Source organism: Mytilus californianus, unplaced genomic scaffold, assembly GCF_021869535.1.
Source record: "Mytilus californianus isolate M0D057914Y unplaced genomic scaffold, xbMytCali1.0.p SCAF_4, whole genome shotgun sequence".
NCBI classification, from domain to species: domain Eukaryota; kingdom Metazoa; phylum Mollusca; class Bivalvia; order Mytilida; family Mytilidae; genus Mytilus; species Mytilus californianus.
Genome location: NW_026262690.1, coordinates 9,509,122 through 9,533,251, shown reverse-complemented (window position 1 = coordinate 9,533,251; position 24,130 = coordinate 9,509,122). Strand labels below are relative to the sequence as shown.

At 32.0% G+C, this 24,130-nt stretch overlaps 1 protein-coding gene and 1 long non-coding RNA gene across 21 annotated transcripts in view; one reads left to right on the top strand and one right to left on the bottom strand.

Annotated features, from left to right (window-relative positions):
- The window catches only part of LOC127737426 (protocadherin Fat 4-like), a 74,542-nt gene extending 53,886 nt beyond the window's left edge, over positions 1–20,656 (top strand). Inside the window, exons 33-50 of one of the 20 annotated variants that reach the window (XR_007999490.1) lie at positions 599–762; positions 1,294–1,528; positions 1,854–1,967; positions 3,583–3,657; positions 4,578–4,763; positions 5,146–5,307; positions 5,694–5,850; positions 6,354–6,478; positions 9,559–9,861; positions 10,539–10,721; positions 11,630–12,950; positions 14,741–14,857; positions 15,166–15,209; positions 15,364–15,396; positions 15,705–15,781; positions 16,931–17,002; positions 18,619–18,654; positions 20,534–20,656. Coding sequence is in view for 4 of the 20 variants with exons in the window: in XM_052248083.1 (XP_052104043.1) it covers positions 599–762; positions 1,294–1,528; positions 1,854–1,967; positions 3,583–3,657; positions 4,578–4,763; positions 5,146–5,307; positions 5,694–5,850; positions 6,354–6,478; positions 9,559–9,861; positions 10,539–10,721; positions 11,630–12,950; positions 14,741–14,857; positions 16,931–17,002; positions 18,619–18,629 (3,225 nt within the window). In the remaining 16 variants the exon portion in view is untranslated. Of the gene's footprint in view, positions 1–598; positions 763–1,293; positions 1,529–1,853; positions 1,968–3,582; positions 3,658–4,577; positions 4,764–5,145; positions 5,308–5,693; positions 5,851–6,353; positions 6,479–9,558; positions 9,862–10,538; positions 10,722–11,629; positions 12,951–14,740; positions 14,935–15,165; positions 15,287–15,363; positions 15,509–15,550; positions 15,594–15,704; positions 15,812–16,930; positions 17,003–18,618; positions 18,655–20,533 lie in introns of those variants that run through there. The other 19 variants (XR_007999482.1, XR_007999485.1, XR_007999489.1 and 16 more) reach the window with 19 other exon arrangements.
- LOC127737429 (uncharacterized) lies at positions 6,644–8,294 on the bottom strand. The gene is made up of 3 exons (XR_007999499.1): positions 8,255–8,294; positions 7,680–7,748; positions 6,644–6,918 (listed from the first exon to the last, which is right to left on the bottom strand). It is a non-coding gene; the product is annotated as an uncharacterized LOC127737429 (long non-coding RNA).
- Positions 20,657–24,130: the final 3,474 nt, after the last annotated feature.

Genomic DNA, 24,130 nt, shown 5'->3' with positions numbered 1-24,130 from the left:
TTTTTCCATCTATTGAATGATTTCAAAAATTTTCAACACACATTTCTCCAGTATTCCTGACATCTACTTACTGTTTTCAGATACTTTGAATTATATGGGAAGGGGGATGTTTAGCACTACAACACATGAATTCTTGTTCATTTGGGTATTCATAAAGAAAAGAATGAGAGGTGTATTGAAATTTGGAGGTCTCTAAACTATTGATTCCAATGGGTTTTAGTGCTCTAAGTTGGAGGTATTCATAAAGAAAATTGATTGCCACTATATAGCCTTTTTGTGCTGATGCAGCGTAAAGCAGTCACCAATCAATCAATCAATAAAGAAAATTGATGGATTAATAAGATATGATGTGAAGGTCATTTTATTGTCAAGTATAAATTTTACAACATCTTACATACAGGTGACAATGTATTTAATAGCATGAGAAATTATAAAGCTAACTTATCAGAACAAAGAGGGTGATAATGGACTAAAATATTTTGTTACAAAATTACAGCATCCCCCTTAGTAATGACCACAACCAATAAGAAATTCCTAAATCTTGAGTTACAATACTTATTTGTTGTATTTTATATACCAACATACATTTGGTTTAAAGATACAAGTTTCTGATGTAAATGAGACACCAATCAAAGTTAGGGTTTATGGAGGAGGCTACATACAGGAAAATAGTCAGAATGGGACTGTTATAGGAGACCTTAACACTGAAGACCACGAAAAGGACCAAACCTATAGTTACTCATTATTAGCTGTAGCTAAAGGGTAAGTACTGAGTAATGACCTGACTCACTTACAAAAAATAGGAAATAGGATGAATATAATTTAAGTAAAGACTTTCCTACTAAAATATATCAAATGATTAGTGAAAAACATCATATTAAGAAGAAAAGTATTTGACAAACTTCAGAGACAGTGAGTCCTGAATTGATTGCAGTAAAATTTCATCAAATGTGAAGAAAATGAGATATAGAGAATATGACCATGAGACAGCAACAAATGATGCTGAAAATTCAAGGACATCTAGAGGTCAACATTCAGTCTTTAACAGTAGACAATTGTTTTATGATATATCAAGCTATCAGTCATCCTGAGACAAGAAAAGTTTTATATTTACAACATGTATAGAAATACCAAATAATGATGGTATCTGTTATATGAAATATTGTTAGCAATAATTATCACTTTGCTTTGCTTTACATATTTATATTCGTACTACAAAAGAATTAACTGTAATGATTGTAATGGAAACAAATTACCAGCCAGACATATCAGCAGTGTATTTCCATTTTTCAGTTTAGATATTTCCAAATCAGACCCATATATAGAAGATGCTTTTGTATTAGATGGCAGAACATTAAAAATAGGAAGTAGACCAGAACTTATAAACTTTGAAGAAAGCAGTGTGTTTACAATTCAAGTGAAGTCCACTGATTCTGGTGAACCAAGTCTCTCAGTCACAGACACCATTAACATTGTTTTAAAGGATGTTAATGATCCACCAACTGATGTAAATTTGGACAGTTCAGTGGTAAGTTTGAGATTATCAACAGTTTTCAATTGATTGATACCTAGTATTTGATGACATTATTTTATACATGTTATAATGATCTACTCTTAATTTGTAAAATAGATTAATAGTTAATCTTTCTTACTAACATTCAAAAGGGAATTTTTAAGTCTGGTCTAGAGACTGTCTTGTCTGTCAGTCTGTCTGTCTGTGCAAGTCATGACCAGTTCAAAAACTTTAAAATGAAAGGAAGGATATAAATAATGCTTTGTATTAGTGTTTCAATACTCGAACTGGTACAATTAGAATTCTCTCCTTTATATATGGACTATGTAAACTCTTACAGATAGCTGAAAACAGTCCAGTAAACACAGTAGTTGGTAATGTTATTGTACAAGATGAAGACAAAAACCAGAAACACAACTGTCATGTACAGAACTCTGTTGTTGTACCATTTGATGTAATGTATTTATAGTATCTGTAATCTATTTATAGTATCTATGATGTATTTATAGACTCTTTAATCTATTTTTGTCGAGCCTTTCAATTTTGTCGAAAAAGCGAGACATAGCGATCCTACATTCCGTCGGCGTCGTCGTTTTCGTGGTTAAAGTTTTTGAAATTTTAATAACTTTCTTAAACTATCCTGGATTTCTACCAAACTTGGACAGAAGCTTGTTTATGATCATAAGATAGTATCCAGAAGTAAATTTTGTAAAAAAAAAATTCCAGTTTTTCCCTATTTTACTTATAAATGGACTTAGTTTTTCTGCCAGTTAACATTACATTCACTCTGTGGTTAAAGTTTTTAAAATTTTAATAATTTTCTTAAACTATCCTGGATTTGTACCAAACTTGGACAGAAGCTTGTTTATGATCATAAGATAGTATCCAGAAGTAAATTTTGAAAAAAAAATCCTGTTTTTCCGTATATTACTTATAAATGGACTTAGTTTTTCTTCCAGTTAACATTACATTCACTCTGTGGTTAAAGTTTTTAAAATTTTAATAACTTTCTTAAACTATCCAGGAATTTTACCAAACTTGGACAGAAGCTTGTTTATGATCAAAAGCTAGTATCTAGAAGGAAATTTTGTAAAAATTTATTTCCTGTTTTTCCGTATATTACTTATAAATGGACTTAGTTTTTCTTCCAGTTAACATTACATACAGTCTGCAGTTAAAGTTTTTGAAACATTTATTAGATTCATGAACCATCCTGGATTTTTACCAAACTTGGACAGAAGCTTCTTACAATCAAAAGATAGTATCTAGAGGAAAAGTTTTAATAATTTTTTCCCCATTTTTGTTGACATAGCGATCCTACATTCCGTCGTCGTCTGAATTAAGGGATAAATCATCAAACAATGTAAAAATTATCTTCTTTATCATTTGTTCATTCAATCTCTTTTATAAATCTATAGATTTGATTCCATACTGTATTCATTTTTACAAGCATAACTTTTTTCATACATTTCAAACGTTTTATTTCATTAACTGTAAATCTATTATGTGCATTCCCCTATCACACTGAAAACATAGATAACAGCAAAAGTAGGAGACATTGGGTTCCGCGGAACCCTTACGAGTTTTTAGTATCAAAAATGTATTTAAAGGATGTAATCTATTTATAGCATCTGTATCAGTTATTCATATCTATCAACAATATATATACGTAATGAAATTTCAAGATTTTGAAAATATAATCCTAAACATAACAGAAAATCTTAAAAATGTTTATGTTGTGAGAATTTCAACTTCACATGGTTGCATTTAATAGTCTCTTGTATCTTACTCCCATAAAACAGTTACACATTAATTATTTTAGAAGTTTTATTTCAATAGGTATAAACAAATATTATAGTGACATGTCATCCCATTACTGTACATGTACAGAAGTAGCTTTTCTTCCTCCTCTATGATAATTTATTTATTAATAGTGCACCTCTGGCAGTTGTAATTGGAGAAACATTGTTATAATTGTTCTATCATTTATTTTTACAGTTTGTTAATTATAAGGGGTCATCATAGGTGGTTATTAAGTGGGTAACAACTTTTTTACTTTTGTTTGATAGATAACAGATGATCTCAAACTAATTGTTAAGAAAGAGGAGTTGGATTATGAGGAAACAAACACATATGTTATAGATGTAAGTAAACAAACACATATGTTATAGATGTAAGTAAACAAACACATATGTTATAGATGTAAGTAAACAAACACATATGTTACAGATGTAAGTTAGCCAACACATATGTTATTCATGTAGGTAAACACACAGATATATCATAGATGTAACTAAACATACACATATTTTATACATGTAAATAAAAAAACACATATGTTATAGTTGTAAGTAATCAAACACATATGTTATAGATGTAAGTAAACTAACACATATGTTACAGATGTAAGTAATCAAACAAATATGTTACAAATGTAAGTTAACTAACACATATGTTATAGTTATATGTAAACAGCCATGTATGTTATAGATGCAAATAAACAAACACATATGTTACAGATGTAAGTAAACAAACACATCTGTAATACATGAAAGTAATTAAGCAGGTATATCATAGATGTAAGTAAACAGGTTAGTATAAAATTTAAGTTTTAACAACAAAATGCTGTAAAAATAATGTTCATATTTAACTTTATTTATATATTTTTGTTCATATTTAATTTTATTTATATATTTTTGTTGATATTTAACTTTATTTATATATTTTTGTTGATATTTAACTTTATTTATATATTTTTGTTTGGCCTGTTTTATATCCATTGGATTATATTTCTTTCATATTCAGGATTAAACTTTAAACTTGATTCCTAAACAAGAAACATTTTCAGGATTAACCTTTAAAACTTGATTCCTAAACAAGAAATGTTTTATTGGCATGATTGATTAAGATAAAGTAGTTATTTCTATATATGTTCACAGCTAAGCAATTCCAGCACCCTTCACTAAATAGTGTTTTGATTAATTTATTTTCTATGTTTACAGCTAAGCAATTCCAGCACCCTTCTCTAAATAGTGTTTTGATTAATTCATTTTCTGTGTTTCAGGTGATTTGCAGAGATTTTGGGCTAGATGGAACACACTTGTCATACCAGAAAGCACTTATTGTTAATGTAACAAATATCAATGAGCCACCGACTGATATTAAAATAACAAATCTTGATGTATCAGAATCACAGCTGCCTGGTGAAGTAGTTGGCAAAGTCAGTGCTATGGACCCTGAATCACAACAGGTAGTTGAACTTGGGCGACTTTTTCATGATCCAGCCTGCCTAAAATTAATCAGTATGTGATAAAAAGTATGGGGACATTAACACTTTACCTATATGCATGATATATTTCATATTAAATCATCACTTTTATATAAAAGTAATTTTGAAATCCTGTAACGTTACTTTTTAAAATTTTCACCATTGAGAATGAAGGATTGTTCCCAAAGTCAGTTCAATTATCACAAAATTATTTACAAACAGACAAACATGGCAGTACAAAGCAGTATTTTTAATTAATGAATGTTTTGAGAGTAAATTATACCTCATTGCTAGACTACTCAATCACTGAAACCTCATATTTCATTTTGTTTATAAAATAGAAATAAAACCAAACTTTTTTCAGCTAGTCTTTAGTGTGGAAGGGTCAGCTGTGTTTAGAATTGAAGGACAGAATACAATAGTGACTAGTGGTCAGTTAAATTTTGAGGAAACATCTGAACACACCATAACAGTTAAAGTAACTGATGAAGAAGGATTGTTTTCATCAAAAGAATTTGTTTTAAAGGTTTGACACTTGGTTGTTCATTGCATTACAATTTTGAATTTATACCAACATCAAACTTGATCATGAAATTTGTACTGGTATATACATACTCTATAAATATGATAAATAAGAACCGAAATTAAGTTGTCTACATCAATTGAAAAGGAGTAAGTCTTCATCAAAACTTAAAAAAAAAAACATCTGACAAAAAAAAAAAACATCTTTTCATCTACTACAAATCTATCAAGATTGCTACTAATTTTGAGATGAAGAATCATAACAGTTTTCAGACATATAACATTTAAATTTTCTTCCTAACTGTACATAAAAAGTTTAAGTAAAACCATACAACTTTATATTCATGTCGTTTTATCATAAGTTAACAGATCTTCTGAAAACAATCGCAGGTAAAAGATGAAAATGAGGCTCCAACAGGAATAAAGTTAGACAACAACCAAGTAGAAGAAAACGTTGAAGGTGGAACTGTGATTGGGACATTTAGTACAGATGACCCTGACCAAGGACAGACATTTACATATAAACTACTTCCTGGAGATAGTGATGGTACTGTCAAATGTCAGAAATTTTCATTAAATTTATACTTTTCATTCTCAATTGGTAAAGTTTTAATTAAAACATCGAATGACTTTTTGTTTTACTCTATATTACAAATTTGTGCACAGTTAACCATTTTATTACCTTATATAACTACCCTGAAAAAAAAAATCAATTATTATAATTACATATTAATGCTAAGAGAAGTGAATTAAGAGTTTGATCAGATTTAAGTTTGTTTCGTCTTGAACATTCCTTCACATTGTTGATATTCTGTCATAGAGAACATAAGCAGTCATGGATGTTGTGTTTTAATAAGATGGTACATTAAATAACCTTTAAGAAACACCATGTGATTGTTATATGCCAATCAAAAGAATGTTATTATGTTCCTTTAAAGTTTGAAAGAGAAGCAAACAAAAAAAATTAATCTTTTGAATTAGATAGATGAAGCTTAACAAGACTGATATTAATGAAATTAAATTACAGTTCATCCTGACTTTTTTTTCCAGGATATTTTGCCATTTCTGGAAACAAGTTAGTGGCGGGACAGTCAACATTAGATTATGAAACAAATAACGAATATAAGATATTAATAGTTAGCCAGGACAATGGGATACCTTCTAAATCTGTGCAGGTAATAGCCTTCATCTGGGTCAATATCTTTAATTGTTTTTCCATAGGCGGTATTGGTAACGTTTTTTCCTGTAGCTCAGTCCATATCGTGATGCGGCTCCTCGTGGTAAAAAATCCCTTTTTTAACACAATAAGTTCTTTAAAAATTTAATACTTTGAACACATTTAATAGCTACATAGTTTTTACACATTTATTCTATGTTCCTCTTCTTTCCTAATCACCACAAATGGTTAAGCTCAGTCATTTGTAAAAAATAGAAACATGTCCAATATCACTACACAGAGATTTTTTGTTTACACACAACTTTTGAGTTCCTCATTTCGAGGCGCATTAGGGATATTGACCCATATTGAAATCCATAGTTCTGATTTTTCCAAATATTTTTGTGTGATCTTCATCACTATGACTTTCTGAATAAATCTGTGTATTTTTGTTCATTTCTGAAAAAAAAATAAAGTTGTTTCAGCACTATAAGGCAATGACACTTTTATCGCTATATTTATTTATTTTGAATACAATGTGCATGTATAATTAATTACTTCCAGTATACCTTCACTAGTCAAAACATGGACAAAACATCTGATGATAACCTTAAATTACAATACACAGACCCTGTTAAAGCATTCAATAAAATTTTCTGGTGCCTAAAAGTGCATTTTGACTGAGAAATTATGCAATAATGTAGATCTCATAAAAAAAACACCAAAATACTTAATTATTTTTACCAGTGGAAATCTGGTATTTTATACTGTAGAAACCACTCTAAACTACTGTGAATGTCATTTTTATCATATAATTAGAGTGCAATGAAGTGCAAATTTTCAAAACTTGTCTTTTCACATAATTCTATTTGAAAAAAAAAGTCTTTTACATGTATTTCAGTGAAAACCTTTTATCAGTGAGAAATGCACATGAGGTTTTAAAGGAAACATTGTGACATCATAGGTATTATGGCGTCATTAAATAACGACAGATCAAAATAATGCTAACTATAGTTTGCAGTGTTACATGAGGAACAGTTGCCGCAAGGTTTAACTTGAAAAATGGAGTCGAAAAGTTTAACTAAGCATTTTTATATAATATCAAGACCATAGCAACAGTTTTCATATCAGCATATTTTTAACATACCGATTGTAATTTCAATTGCATAAATACCATATATAAACAATTTAGAGCTTGCCTAATAAAACAAAATGTTTACCAGTTATTCAGAACTTTTTAAAACCTCTTGTTTGTCGTCTCAGGTTAAATAGTAATGATATGTCTGGAACTGAAGTAAGACAAAAAATTTACTCAAGCTGTGTTGTCATTTGATTTAAATACATAAGTATTATTGAGAGAGAAAAAATCAAATTTTTGAAAGTTTTATCACAAAGGAAGAGAAATGCTTCTCCCTTGTGGCTTATCAACCTTCATTTAAACCTTTTACCTTTTATATTAGGAGCAATGAGTAGTAGCTTAATAGTTGAATAGCTGCGGCACTATTGTTTTCAAAAGGTTTGACCCTTCCCCTTTTTCACTGAGAAAAGACAATATCTTGTGATTTGCTAGTGTGCATTAAAATATAATAGTTCATGATTTTCTTAATACATGTTTGTCTGTTTATTTGCATATAATTTCTAATGACCAGGGGTCAAATTATTGGTTAAAAGTACAAATGATGATGTATCTCACTTTACTCGTACGAAGTGTGTTATTTCCTTTGATTATCAGTTATTCCTGTAGACCGGAATGATAATTACATAACAAAGACTTTATTGTGTCATGTTTACTTACAATTTAATAATATTAAATGTTTCCATAAGCAGTTCATGCCTTTTTCAAGTAAAAAAAAAGGGCCTTTCGGATCTCTCGGGGTAAACAAAGTTATGATTGTGCCTAAAAGAAGTGTTCAGCCCCGTGCCAGTAATGCATTTCAAAAGCGAAAATTTTTGCTGATCTTTATCGATAATGTTTATCTAAAACCAGCTGGGATAACTAGGTATAATTAAGACTACTAACCGTTATTTTCACAATTGTCTCTGGTGTACAAGGTGCAATCATCCATAAATCAGTCTGAAAACTGCTGAAATTTTTCTTGAAATTTGGGTCAATATCTTTAATTGTTTTTCCATAGGCGGTAATGGTAACGTTTTTTCCTGTAGCTCAGTCCATATCGTAAACTTGGATATGTATGATAGCTCGTTTCGAAGCTGTGACATTTTCACATATGTGGTTAAATTTCGGGGTACGAAGTGAGATTATTTTTTCCGTAAATTAGCATACCCCGAACATCCTTTCGTGATGCGGCTCCTCGTGGTAAAAAATCCCTGTTTTAACACAATAAGTTCTTTGAAAATTTAAGACTTTGAACACATTTAATAGCTCCATAGTTTTTACACATTTATTCTATGTTCCTCTACTTTCCTTATCACCACAAATGGTTAAGCTCAGTCATTTGTAAAAAATAGAAACCTGTCCAATATCACTAAACAGAGATTTTTGTTTACACACAACATTTGAGTTTCTCATTTCGAGGTGCATTAGGGATATTGACCCATCTGTATAAAAAATATACAGTCCCAACTGTTTATCACTGATACCTTCTAAATATGTGCAGGTAATAGCCTTCATCTGTATAAAAAATATACAGTCCAATCTGTTTTTCACTGATACCTTCTAAATATGTGCAGGTAATAGCCTTCATCTGTATAAAAAATATACAGTTCCAACTGTTTTTCACGGGTACCTTCTAAATATGTGCAGGTATTAGCCTTCATGGATACAAAATATATACAGTCCAACTGTATCACACAATTAACTGTTATGGAGTGTATGAGATGGCAGGGTAATAACTTTGATCACCACTTTCCATTGGTACTTTGATGTACAACAACAAAATTATATCCGACATAGGTAGATAACAAATAAATCTACAGGATCATCAAAGTATTTAATAGATCTGACTATTATTCAATACTTGGATTTTAATGTTCTGTTTGCACCAGAAATGTACATATTCTGATTCTACATAGCTAAATGTTTTGATGAGCCATATCACTATTAATCAAAATGAGTTACACATGTGTTTTTATTTATAGGAAGAATTCACTATATTTGTCAGAGATTTGAACGACCCTCCTGAGTCTATTATTTTTGGCAATGTTTCTCCTCTTGATGAAGACACACTTCCAAAGACTATTGTCACAGCAATACAGGTTGATGACCCTGATGCTGGCCAATCACATTCCTGTAACCTTCAAACCAAATCTACACCATTCGCCATTTTTACCAATGATAATGCAGAAAAGTCCTTGGTGTTGACTAATGTTTTAGATTTTGAGACAACAAAGAATTATAATTTAGTGGTGCAGTGCTCTGATGGAGAATTTTCTATACAGAAGGTAAATATCATAAGAAAGAATAAACTTTACTGAATGAAAAATATTGATTCATATGGGATGCATTTAGGTATAGCCTTCTAATTCATAGGTTGTTTAAAACTGGAGTAATCTCCCTTGTCACAATGTGTTCTACAAAGTTAACTAGCTGTATAATACTATATTAATACTATGTTTTATAATTTTTTATATAGGCACAATTAGTAATTTTTTCAATATAAGAAACTGGATGCATGTGAACTTATCTAACCTTCAAAGGAAGAAATTTATCTTGAAAAAGATGGAAGTCTTTGAACCTATAGTGAAAAACAACAATAGACTGGATTCTAATATGAATTCATTCCAATTTTGTTCTTTTTTTTCAAAACAATTTCCATTCAAAATGTTTAGCTCACCATGATAACTCAATCAAGGTTTAAATGACAAACCTGCACAGAATAAATTACGAAAAAAAACCTAAAAAAACACTGATAAAGTGTAAACAAGCATTGTGTGTACTTTAGTATTGTCATATTATCATATCATATCATATAAAATTTGCTGTTTATTATCCTAATGTGGACATTTGGCATTCTTTTCTTCAAAGGGAAATTTCATTTTTTTTTTCAAAAATTATTGCTTTGTCCCAAAAAAACCTATGATACTGAATCCATTATTAAACAGTTGTTTCTTTGTTTCAGAACTTACAGATTGATGTTAATGATAAGAATGAAGCTCCAACTTCCATTGTTTTGTCAGGGTCACAAACAATACTGGCAGATGCAAAAGTTGGAGACTTGGTAGGACAGTTTTCAACCAAGGATCCTGATCAGAATCAAGCTCACAATTTTGTTTTAAAAGGACCCAATTCTGATCTTTTCAAGGTAATCGGAGAAAAACAATCCAATGACACAAATAACCTAAAGACAGCTAATGGGCTTTATACTGTCTTCAACAACCCAATGACACAAATAACCAAAAGACATCTAATGTGCTTTATACTGTCTTCAACAACCCAATGACACAAATATCCTAAAGACAGCTAATGGGCTTAATACTGTCTTCAACAACCCAATGACACAAATAACCAAAAGACATCGAATGGGCTTAATACTGTCTTCAACAACCCAATGACACAAATAACCTAAAGAATGCTAATGGGCTTTATACTGTCTTCAACAACCCAATGACACAAATAACCAAAAGACATCGAATGGGCTTCATACTGTCTTTAACAACCCAATGACACAAATAACTTAAGACAGCTAACGGGCTTAATACTGTCTTCAACAACCCAATGACACAAATAACCAAAAGACAGCTAATGGGCTTTATACTGTCTTCAACAACCCAATGACACAAATAACCAAAAGACATCTAATGTGCTTTATACTGTCTTCAACAACCCAATGACACAAATAACCAAAAGACAGCTAATGGGCTTTATACTGTCTTCAACAACCTGTCTTCAACAACATCACCCAATGAAACAAATAACCTAAAGACAACTAATGGGCTTCATACTGTCTTCAACAATAGACAGGTCAAGGTCTAAACCATGGCAGGTAAAAAAAAACCAGAGTAAATCGAAAAGATATTATCAGAGATCTGCCATGATCACCAAATTTTCTAAACATAAAAAAAAACATTGAGATATGACACAAGTACTGACAAGGTTTCTTACTTGGGGCAGGCACATGAAATTGTATATGGTTTATTTTTCATATCAAAACTTTCTAATCAGTGATGATACAAGTGAATTATATTTGAGTTTAAATGAATGTCTTTTAAGATTGATGGGAGAAAATTACTAGTGGATTCAGCCATTCCTACAGCTGTTTTGACAAGTGCAAACCCAGTGATCACAATTACAGTACGGGTATCAGATAATGGGGATCCTATTCAATATTTACAACAAAACTTAACACTGCTAGTCACAAATATACAAGTAGTTGCTGCGGAACTGCCATCTGTTGCCCTTGACAACTTGGATGTTGCAGAAGATTCAGATGTTGGAACAATTATTGGAACGTTGTATAATGTTAACCAGTCAGTCGAAGATAATATTATATTTGAATTAGAAAAAAATCCTGGTGGTTTTTTCTCTATAAAAGACAATAAACATCTGGTTCTAGAAAAGAGTTTAGCGGACTATGTTGGCACCTCAGTTACAATTGTAATCAGAGTAAGAAACGTAGAAACATTTGAGCAGTCATCTCAACCAGTAACAATTCTGATCAAACAGGTTGATAGATGTTTTAACGATGGTAAAACATGTGATGAGAATGCTAGATGTGTAAAATTGAATGCCACATACCATATTTGTCAGTGTGAACATGGTTTTACAGGGAATGGATACTCGTGTTTAAACATTGATGATTGTACAGGAGAGGACAGTTGTCAGAATGGGGCTACATGTGTTGATGGCATAGACACATTTTCATGCATCTGTCCAAAAGATTTCAATGGACTTAGATGTGAAAATTCATTGCAACCTGAAAACCCATGCAATAAAAATCCCTGTAAAAATAATGCTGCCTGTATATCTGAGGATGGTAAATCTTACGTGTGTAACTGTGCTCCAGGGTGGACAGGAGGAACATGCTCAGATAGCATAGATGATTGTCAAAACTCAGTCTGTTTGGCAGGAGGACAGTGTGTAGACAAGCATAGAACCTACATATGTAACTGTCCTCAGGACAGGACAGGACCTAGGTGTCAGTATTTTGCAAGCACATGTAACACTTACACATGTGAAAACAATAAAACTGACATATGTGTTCCACTTTACAACAAAAATAATTATGCATGTGGCAAATCTGTAAAACTGACAATAGATACACCAAAAAATACCAACCTTGATGAACCTGAATATAAAGCTAGAATAAATGACGTTATCTTGGAGTTACTAGACAGGAAAGGAATTTCAACAACAACCAGGAGACGTAAGCGTAGAAGTGTCGACAGTGGAGAGGTTCAAGTTTATGTAGAAAGTATCAATAATAACGGAGATGGAACAGTGACCGTCAGCTTTGTTGTATTAAATACAAACGATATGGCTTTCACAAAGGAGGAAGTCAATGACATGCTGTTTAAAAGTTGTACAGATTTAGGTAAAAAAACAAAATTGCATGAATGAATAAAAGGAGAAGTTTGGATATACCTCAATAAAACAGCAACCCAATAACAATAACAACCAAAAAAAACTTCTAGAGGGCATAACCCTGCTACATTCTGTATGTGCCTGTCCCAAGTCAGGAGCCTGTAATTCAGTGGTTGTCGTTTGTTGCTGTATATCATATTTGTTTTTCTTTCATTATTTTGTACATAAATCAGGCCTTTAGTTTTCTCGTTTGAATTGTTTACATTTGTCATTTCGGGGCCTTTTATAGCTGACTGTACGGTGACCTATATTTGTTAATGTCTGTGTCATTTGGTCTCTTGTGGAGAGTTGTCTCATTGGCAATCCAACCACATCTTATTTTTATATCATAGTCATCAACAATAGACATGTGCCTTGAAAATATGTCAAACTCTAAATTGTTAAAAAGAATTGTGAATTCATTAAAAAAAAGCTATCAAAGATTGGCCACCTACACCAACTTCTCATTATAAAAAAAATTTTAAAATGTGGCAACCACTAATGAAATGCACACGTCATTTATACAACCAAACACCTATCACAACATTTTGAATGCGAAAAAAGAGTTTTTCTGACTACTTCATGTTATTCCATATTCTACCCTTAGGATCATGTTCTAGAGACAAATTTCTGATAAAAAGAATAATGTCATTATATTTTAATGCCCCCGCTACCCTGCCATAGGCAAGAGGGGCATTAAGTGTTACCCTTGATCGTCCTTCTGTTCTTCTGTCCATCAGTCTTTCAGTCTGTCCCATTTTTCTTTTCCACACTCACTTAAGTTTGCCTCATGCAAATTTTGTGAAACTCATACACAATGCTAAGAACCAAAACTCGCAGACAAAGTTTGAATTTGGGCGGTGAATCACTTACCGTTTTAGAGTTATGCCCCTTTATAACTTGAAAAATTGCCAATTTTTTTAATTTCCACACTCTTACCTAAATTTTCCTCATCAAAATTTTATGAAACTCTTACACAAAGCTAAGAATCAAAACTTGCAGACAGAGTTCGAATTTGGGCAGTGAGTCATTTACCGTTCAAGAGTTATGCTTCTATTTACCTTGGAAAATTGCAAATTTTTTTGTTTCTGTACCGAAGTTTGTCTCATCCAAATTATATGAAATTCATACACAATGCTAAAAATCACAACACACAGACAGAGTTCGAATTTGGGTTGTGAGTTATTTACCGTTCTAGAGTTATGCCCCTTTTTATCTTGGAAAATTGAAAATAGAAAAACAAAGGATATGGGGTATCCATGCAAAGCTTGAGTGGGTGCATTCATGTCCTCAGACATAATATTCTTTTATTTTATACTGATTTCATCATCGGGACTATCTTGATGTTCTTGCTGATGATAGATCAAAAACAAAAAAGCTATTATACTATATATAATGTATAAAAGAATGCTGACAGTTACTGAATCTGAAAGTACTTTACTTTCTGATATAAAATTATGTCCTATACTGCATGCCTTTCATATATATAGTCCGTTGTTGTTGTCCAATAACTTTTACAAAAATCTTCTCTGAAACTACTGGGCTAAATTTAACCAAACCATCATTGGGTTGTCTTGTTTGAAAAATGTGTCCGATGACCCTGTCTGCCAGCCAAGATGGCTGACATTTCGATTCAGGCTCTTGGGAGCCTTTTGTTTTATTTGTTTTTCCTGATTTTTGAATTCTTAACTGTTTTAATGTTTTATATATTGTTTGGTCAGACTAGAAGATGAATAATTTTTTTTGTTTGTTTATCAATAGAAAGTGAAAATTTATCTGAGACTGAGGTTTGCCCTGCAGTCATAGGGTTACATACAATTGTTCCAGAAGAGAAGGAAGAGGGAGGTTTATCTGGGGCAGTCATTGGAGGTGGTATAGGTAAGTGCTACAGACAATTGTACCAGAAGAGCAGGAAGAGGGAGGTTTATCTGGGGCAGTCATTGGAGGTGGTATAGGTAAGTGCTACAGACAATTGTACCAGAAGAAAAGAAAGAGGGAGGTTTATCTGGGGCAGTCATTGGAGGTGGTATAGGTAAGTTCTATAGACAATTGTACCAAAAGAGAAAGAAGAGGGAGGTTTATCTGGGGCAGTTATTGGAGGTGGTATAGGTAAGTGCTACAGACAATTGTACCAGAAGAGAAGGAAGAGGGAGGTTTATCAGGGGCAGTCATTGGAGGTGGTATAGGTAAGTTCTATAGACAATTGTACCAGAAGAGAAGGAAGAGGGAGGTTTATCTGGGGCAGTCATTGGAGGTGGTATAGGTAAGTGCTACAGACAATTGTACCAGAAGAGAAGGAAGAGGGAGGTTTATCAGGGGCAGTCATTGGAGGTGGTATAGGTAAGTGCTACAGACAATTGTACCAGAAGAGAAGGAAGAGGGAGGTTTATCTGGGGCAGTTATTGGAGGTGGTATAGGTAAGTGCTACAGACAATTGTACCAGAAGAAAAGGAAGAGGGAGGTTTATCTGGGGCAGTCATTGGAGGTGGTATAGGTAAGTTCTATAGACAATTGTACCAGAAGAGAAGAAAGAGGGAGGTTTATCTGGGGCAGTCTTTGGAGGTAGTATAGGTAAGTGCTATAGACAATTGTACCAGAAGAGAAGGAAGAGGGATGTTTATCTGGGGCAGTCATTGGAGGTGGTATAGGTAAGTGCTACAGACAATTGTACCAGAAGAGAAGGAAGAGGGAGGTTTATCTGGGGCAGTCATTGGAGGTGGTATAGGTAAGTTCTATAGACAATTGTACCAGAAGAGAAGGAAGAGGGAGGTTTATCTGGGGCAGTCATTGGAGGTGGTATAGGTAAGTGCTATAGACAATTGTACCAGAAGAGAAGGAAGAGGGAGGTTTGTCTGGGGCAGTCATTGGAGGTGGTATAGGTAAGTGCTATAGACAATTGTACCAGAAGAGCAGGAAGAGGGAGGTTTATCTGGGGCAGTCATTGGAGGTGGTATAGGTAAGTGCTACAGACAATTGTACCAGAAGAGAAGGAAGAGGGAGGTTTATCTGGGGCAGTCATTGGAGGTGGTATAGGTAAGTTCTAATTTCATTTTTGTCACAATTTACATCAACATGATCAAAGTTCTTAATTCTTAAAATTGCTAGAAATGTTGAAATAATCCAATTAATAATATTTGCATATTGTGGAGGATGTTACATAGAAAATATCACATGCCTTTTTCAATATAGCATCCATGTCAACTGTGACCCCAATATAATCCCAAGAGCTCTACTTGAAAAATTGTATTGGTTGAGGGTTGATACAGGGTGTGATATCGAAAAAGCCATATCATATACACTTTATTATATACCTCAAGTAATTGTTTTTTCACATGATATGACATTATACAGATTAGAGGTTTGATAAAACCTTTGCAACTGTGACAGATATTGATGAAATGAAGTCCCACAGTTTCAGGGTGTGATAATTTAAAGCCTTTGCAATCATGCCATTGAGGGTATTACACATACAATTTACCTGTATTATCTACTAACTTGTAAGAATATGATAAATGTAATTAAATACTATCACTTTTCAAGGAAAGAAAATTAGAGAAAACAAATTTTTATTAAACACTGAAGTGCAATGAACTGGTTATACATGGGTTCATAACTTATACAAGACTAACCTTTCTAAAAGGTTACGAAGTGCTTCGCAATATCATAAATTACATGAAAACATGAAGCAATAAATTGTTATCGGTCTTGAATACCTATACTGTAATTTCATTCCTTATCTTCCATATTTAAGATTTTCTCCTGTCCGGGACATCTTTCCAATATATCTCATTTTAGCCAATAGAACCTTAGCCATGAGGCATCCAATTGAAACTGATTTTTATTAAGAAATAATTTCAAGATGGCTTAATATGGAATGAAATTAATAGCATCACACTGATGCCAAGCAATAAAATATAGTTTGTCACATGGCCTATGTTTAATTTATTGTAGGTGGAGCTGTAGTGTTGATAATAATTATAGGTATTATAATAGTGATAGTAAAAAAGAAGAAAACAGATTCAGGTAATGATGTGTTATAACACAGGTAAACATTTCTTTTTCCCTCCTGTCATTGAACCTGGTTCAGTTGATGGATATTTAAGGTGTTTAATACAAAACAGGTTTTTTGCCCCCTGCCAAGTACCTGGTTTTTGTCTCGCCTGCGACAAGTGTTGCATGTGGTACAATGGTACATGTCAGTCTGACGGGTTTCATCTGTCCTTGACCTCATTTTCATGGTTCATTGGTGAATGTTAAGTTTTTGTGTTTTTGTCTGTTTTTCAAGTACTATAAGCAATAGGTCAACTATGTTTGGTGTATGGAATGATTGTAAGGTGTACATGACTGTCTAGCCGGTATCATCTGACCATGACCTTATTTTTATGGTTCATTGGTCAATGTTAAGTTGTTGTGTTTTGGTCTGTTTTTCAAATACTAATACCAATAGGTCAACTATATTTGGTGTATGGAATGATTGTTAGGTTTACTTGTCTGTCTGGCTGGTATCATCTGATCTTGACCTCATTTCATGGTTCATTGAATTGGTCAATGTTAAGCTGTTGTGTTTTGATCTGTTTTTCAATTACCATAAGCAATGGGTCAACTATATTTGGTGTATGGAATAATTGTAAGGTGTATATGTCTGTCTGACCGTCTTTATCTGACCTTGACTTCATTGTCATGGATCTTTAAAAAGGTTAAGTCTATGTGATACTTGAAGTTAAACCTTTATCTTTAGGACTTTCAAGATAAAATCAATTTTCATTAAAGCAGGTGAGACATTTCAGTATGTACACTCTTGTAAGATTTCGTCTTTCCTGCCATGGTTCATGGTTTTTGGCAGTTTTTTTAACTTTTAATTTTTCTGCAATGAAATCTGGTTAATTTATTACAATAACATTTTGCTGTTGTAATTTTTCGACCTAAAGTAAGCGAATCTAGCCTTGTGTTACAAGTTTTGACAGATGAATTTCTCAACATTTGCAAAAAAACTTAAACGAAAATATTTCCTTGATTTTCTGATATCTTGATCTTGCTAGAATACTCTTGTAAAAATAATTATTGTATGACGATCAGTTTTCTGATCAAAATTTTTCTCTTACAAATAACTTGGTAAATGAAGTACATGTAGACTGTATGTTATTTTCGATATGTCTTATGGTTATTTATTTTGTAAGGTTGGTGTTTAAGTCAGACATTTACCTCAAATATCATTTTCAATGTATACATTCACAAAATATCACATAGTTCATTAGATAGCTGTTTTGCTGCAAAGCAGGCCAGGTGTGAATTCAGTTTGATTTTATATCTATATAGACATTTTTTTCTATTTTATAATGACAGTATATTTGTTGTTTGATGTAATTGCTGTGGATTATTTGTTAGAGATCAGTTTGACATTTCCTTCATTTCATTTTTGTGCTGAAGATATGTTAATCTGTCACATTTTTGATAGTTGTAAATTTTAACCTAATACATTGTATATTAATATCACTTCAAATCTTAAACTGATGAAAAACAATTTAATTTGGCTTGGATATGTAACAAAGTATGTTTTATATATATTTGTTAACATTTATTAAGTATAAAATATAATTAATATATTATTTTGTACATACTGATAATATTTTCTTTTTCAGAACTTAAATAACCATGCATTGCAAGATAATTATAGGGTAAGATAAGACTATATTAAAAACTATTTTGTTGAACAGGAGAAATAATATTTTAAGGAAACAGACTTTGTTGTTGGTAGTTGCTGGAATGTCTGTGAAAAAAGTGTATGATACAGAATTCTATGAGCACAATAAAAATCATCATCAAATATGCTGGAAAAATTTGGGATGCAAAAAAAAATAAACAATTTTGAGAACAATCTAACATTAAAAACCTTTTAAAAGAAACTTTTAGTTCAATTACATAATTCATAAACTGGTAATTTTACAAACAAAATGTATTGTTTAAACCAGAACCAATCACAAGCTATTTGATAGTCCTTTGGCAATGATACCAAGCCATAAACCCTCATTATTGACAACACAATAGATCTAGATCAACATCAGACATAAACCCTCTTATTGACAACACAATAGATCTAGATCATTATCAGACATAAACCTATTATTGACAACATAATAGATCTAGATCAACATCAGATATAAACCTATTATTGACAACACAATAGATCTAGATCAACATCAGACATGAACCCTCATTATTGACAACACAATAGATCTAGATCAACATCAGACATAAACCCTCTTATTGACAACACAATAGATCTAGATCAACATCAGACATAAACTCTCATTATTGACAACACAATAGATCTAGATCAACATCAGACATAAACCCTCTTATTGACAACACAATAGATCTAGATCAACATCAGACATAAACTCTCATTATTGACAACACAATAGATCTAGATCAACATCAGACATGAACCCTCATTATTGACAACACAATAGATCTAGATCAACATCAGACATAAACCCTCTTATTGACAACACAATAGATCTAGATCAACATCAGACATAAACTCTCATTATTGACAACACAATAGATCTAGATCAACATCAGACATAAACCCTCTTATTGACAACACAATAGATCTAGATCAACATCAGACATAAACTCTCATTATTGACAACACAATAGATCTAGATCAACATCAGACATAAACCCTCTTATTGACAACACAATAGATCTAGATCAACATCAGACATAAACTCTCATTATGGACAACACAATAGATCTAGATCAACATCAGACATAAACCCTCTTATTGACAACACAATAGATCTAGATCAACATCAGACATAAACTCTCATTATTGACAACACAATAGATCTAGATCAACATCAGACATAAACCCTCTATTTGACAACACAATAGATCTAGATCAACATCAGACATAAACATATCAAAGGGAGTTAACACTCAACTAAGAAGTGAGTAACTAAAACTTCCAGAAGGGAGTCTGTATAGACGTAGTATTACCATAATATATGTTCTCATAAATTTCAATACCTAAATTTCAATACCTAAGCATGTACAGGTAATGAGCATACACCTCAAGCATTTTAACACACCCACTGCATCCTTTTGCTCAAAGACAAACTGTGTTCATACCTTAGGGAAAAAGAAATAATTTTTTAAAGAACTATGCCTTTATGGAATTACAACACTTTCCTTACTGTTCTTCACCTTATTAATTGCTTTAAGGCCTTCAACCTAAATGCCTCATACTTTTCACAATATCAAAATGGCCTGAGTTAAAAGGTTCTCTTTGGTTTTGACATATAACATCTATAGACATATCTCAAAATGATTTTTTATGAATGCCTTACACTGGTTGACCCGGGGTAAATTTGCATAAAGGATGTCATTTAACAATCAGTTCACACGGTGACATAATAACATAAGCATTGTCAGATAGGAGATATACAGGGAAATGCATGAATTTGAAAATCGTCTATTGCCTCTTATATAGAACTATTACGTATATACTTAGATGATAACTTTTATTACATATTTTTTTTAATTTTTCAGACAAAATGCTGAGGAGAAGTGGAAAGATATACTGTTTTTAAAAAATACATGTGTTTTTTCCAATAGTGTTTGTTCTATATATAGGGTCTTAATTTTAAAATAATAGAGTTTTTAATACATTTAGTTTTTATCATGCTTATTCTTCAAAAATAAAATAAAAGTATGAGTCACAGCTTTTTTCACACCTTAATGATGTGCAAAACTGTCAGATTTTGAAAGCTCATATATGGAAAAACCATTCTTGTATGAGTAGAGAGACAAGAGTGCACTACTGAAATGTCTCGCCTGCTTAACTTATTGTTATTGAACTTATGTTGAAAGTTTGTAATATAAGGTTTTATTACAAGTATCATTAACTTAACAATATTTATGGAAATGAGGTAAAAGTCAGGTCCCATCAGAACCATTATTCATGGAAATGAGGTAAAGGTCAAGGCCTGTCAGAGCCATTAATCATGGAAATGAGGTAAAGGTTAGGTATGTCAGAGCCCAGACAGACATGTACACCTTACAATCATATCATCAATCATAAATAGTGGGCCTATTGCTTAAATCATTTGAGAAAAGGGCCTAATTAGGATAAATCGTTTACACAGATATACCATATAGCGGCTTATTTTCATGGGTGTAAAATTTCTCGATTTTCATTGATTAAGGTATACAAAATGTTTTGGCATTTATTATTTTGGCGGATTCCAAACTTTTATCAATAACTTTGCACGTGCACTTTTAAATTGGCGAAATTTATTTTGGCGATTTTGTTCTATCCGCGAAAACAATCGAAAATTTACACCCCGCATAAAAAAAAAAGCTATACGGTATGTCTTGCCTGTATGTTATTGGATAGAAAAATGAAAATGTTGAAAATAAAATAGCAATACTTTGAAATGCAAATTATGCAAAATATTCAAAGTAAATAAACCATGACTGAAGGTATAGGGCCAACTTCTGTGGAAAAAAGATATGCCAATGATAATACAACTGCATACCAAAAATCATTGACACATCATAAGTGGTTCCCCTTAAACTGACCTAATCACACACTTTTAACATGTAAACATGTGCAAGTTTTATAGTCAACAGACCATGACTGAAGGAGTGGGGCCAAATAATCTTTATGGAAATGAAATGTGCCAATGCTGATACAACTGCATACCAAATATCATTGACTTACCATAAGTGGTTCCACTAAAACTAACCTAATCACAAAGTTAAACAATTATTGACACCATCAAGGGGAGACAAAAATTGAACATTGACCAATGAACCATAAAATTGAGGTTACGGTCTGATGACACTGCTAGCATGTACACCATGCAATCATTACACATACCAAAATATAGCTTACTAATTGCTTATAATTTCTGAGAAATAGACATAACCTTAAAAATTTAAGTGACCAATGAACCATGAAAAAAAAGGTCAAAATCAGGTAAAACCTGCAAAAAGTCATGTACACCTTACAATCAGTTCATACACCAAATATAGTTGCCATATTGCCTATAGTAATAATGAACTGACAAAACCACAAAAACCAAACAGACCAATAAACTATGATATTTAAAATTAAGGCAAAAGAAGAAATTGGTTGATTGATTGTTGGTGTTGAACACCACTTTCATTGCATTTTGCTATATCATGGGGATCAGTTTTTATTGGTGGAGGGAGCAAAGAGTACCTGGAGAGAATCACCAACCTTTTCATGTAGAGAATACCAAAGTATGTACCTTTGATGCAAATAACTATTTATTGAAACAATTTTGCTATGACTTTTTGAACTTTTGAAAAATTAGTTTGAATGTCTGTATGAGCTTTCAGGGAAAAAAAAATTGGAGTCACTCTTATCATACTACAAAACAAAAAAGGTAAATTTATCGATTATTTTTTGCTATTGTACAATCCAATATGATCCAATATGGAGGAAGACCCATGACTATAAGGTCAATAACTCCTATTAGAAATTAGTTGTTGGTCTTTTGTAGATCTTGTATTACTGATAACTTTTGCTGTTTACAGTTTATCAATTATTGTATTCAAAATAATAAATATAAAGCCAAAATGGAAAAAATTGTCGAACCATTGTTAAAGAGAAATTGATCCTAGAAGGAAAGCAATTGTAGTTTCAGTCATATTGACATTTTTGTCGATCTTGCTTTGCTGTGTAGTTTCTGTCTCAATTATACAGTTCAAGATGATAAGCAAAACCTCAAAATATCTTAATTTCAGGACAATAACTTCATTTTTATAGATCTTGTATTGTTTATTTAAGGTCTAAGCTATAAGTTTCTGTTCTATTTATATGGTTTTCAAATCAATACGAGAAAAGGGAAAAAAAAACAACCTAGCACCTGTGATAGTTTAAGTCATTTTGGCATTTTTTGAAGGTCTTGGTTTGCTATCATATATCTAGTACTGTTTTTGAGATAGGCAAAAGCAGGAAAATTTGTCAAAAAATGTAACTTGTGAAATAACTCTGACAAGTCAGATTATTATGGTTTTCAATTAACAATTGACAATTAATACATTATACCCTATGTTCTATTTTTTGTCCATGGCAGCCATGATGGTCAATTTGCAAGAACAAAAAACAAACTTTATACTAAATACCATATGAAGGATAATTGGCTAATCTGAGTTCGGACATACAGTTGTAACAAGGATTAATTAGAAAGTAGAAAAAGGTTTGTTTAAAGCAAATGAAAATGTATTGAAGGGGCATTAGCTGTCAAATTCATGTTCACCGATTCCACTCAAATTCTCATATTTGATTATAACCTACTAAAATTATCAAAATTACAAAAAGTCTAAAATGAACAATTAACAATGCATGCACTCCATAATAATTTGTATCTGCATTTCATGTGTATTCTATTCAACGCCATCTAATTAACCATCGAGGTGACCTCCGATGACTGCAGACCATCATATAACCTGATGTAGATATAAATAGATAGCGAACACATAAAATTGGATTTTTCTATGTCTTGTTTGATTTCATATTATAGGTTAAACAAATATGTTAATCATTGTTTTTAGTCTAGACGCCATCTAATTAACCATCGAGGTGACCTCCGAAGACTGCCGACGGTCATATAACCTGATATAGATATAAATAGATAGCAAACACATGAAATTGGATTTTTCTAGGTCTGTTTGATTTCATATTATAGGTTAAATAAATATGATAATCATTGTTTTTACTGGTATAATAATTAGTTTTTGTTGATTGAATCAGTCAACCTAATAGTTAACCCTTGTTTCACTTTCAATGTTGACGTTCTTTTCCTTTTAATAGCTCATCTAGTTCATGCATAACCCATCTCTAGCTAAGGGGTTAAAAAGAAGGTCACATGAATATGGTTTAAATGAGGTCGAATAATTCACTTGCAAGTGAATAATTTATCAGCCATGTTTCTTAGCTTATATTGACAAAATTGAACCAAACTTGCTGCTAAAAGCGAATTATTATTTCACTAATGATTGAACAAAAAAAAAATCATATTTTAATTTTTTTTTTTATCTCATAGCTAATGCTCATTTAATACATATCATAGAGTTCAGCTATGCCTTTAAAATTTTTCTTTCATGTTCGCATGT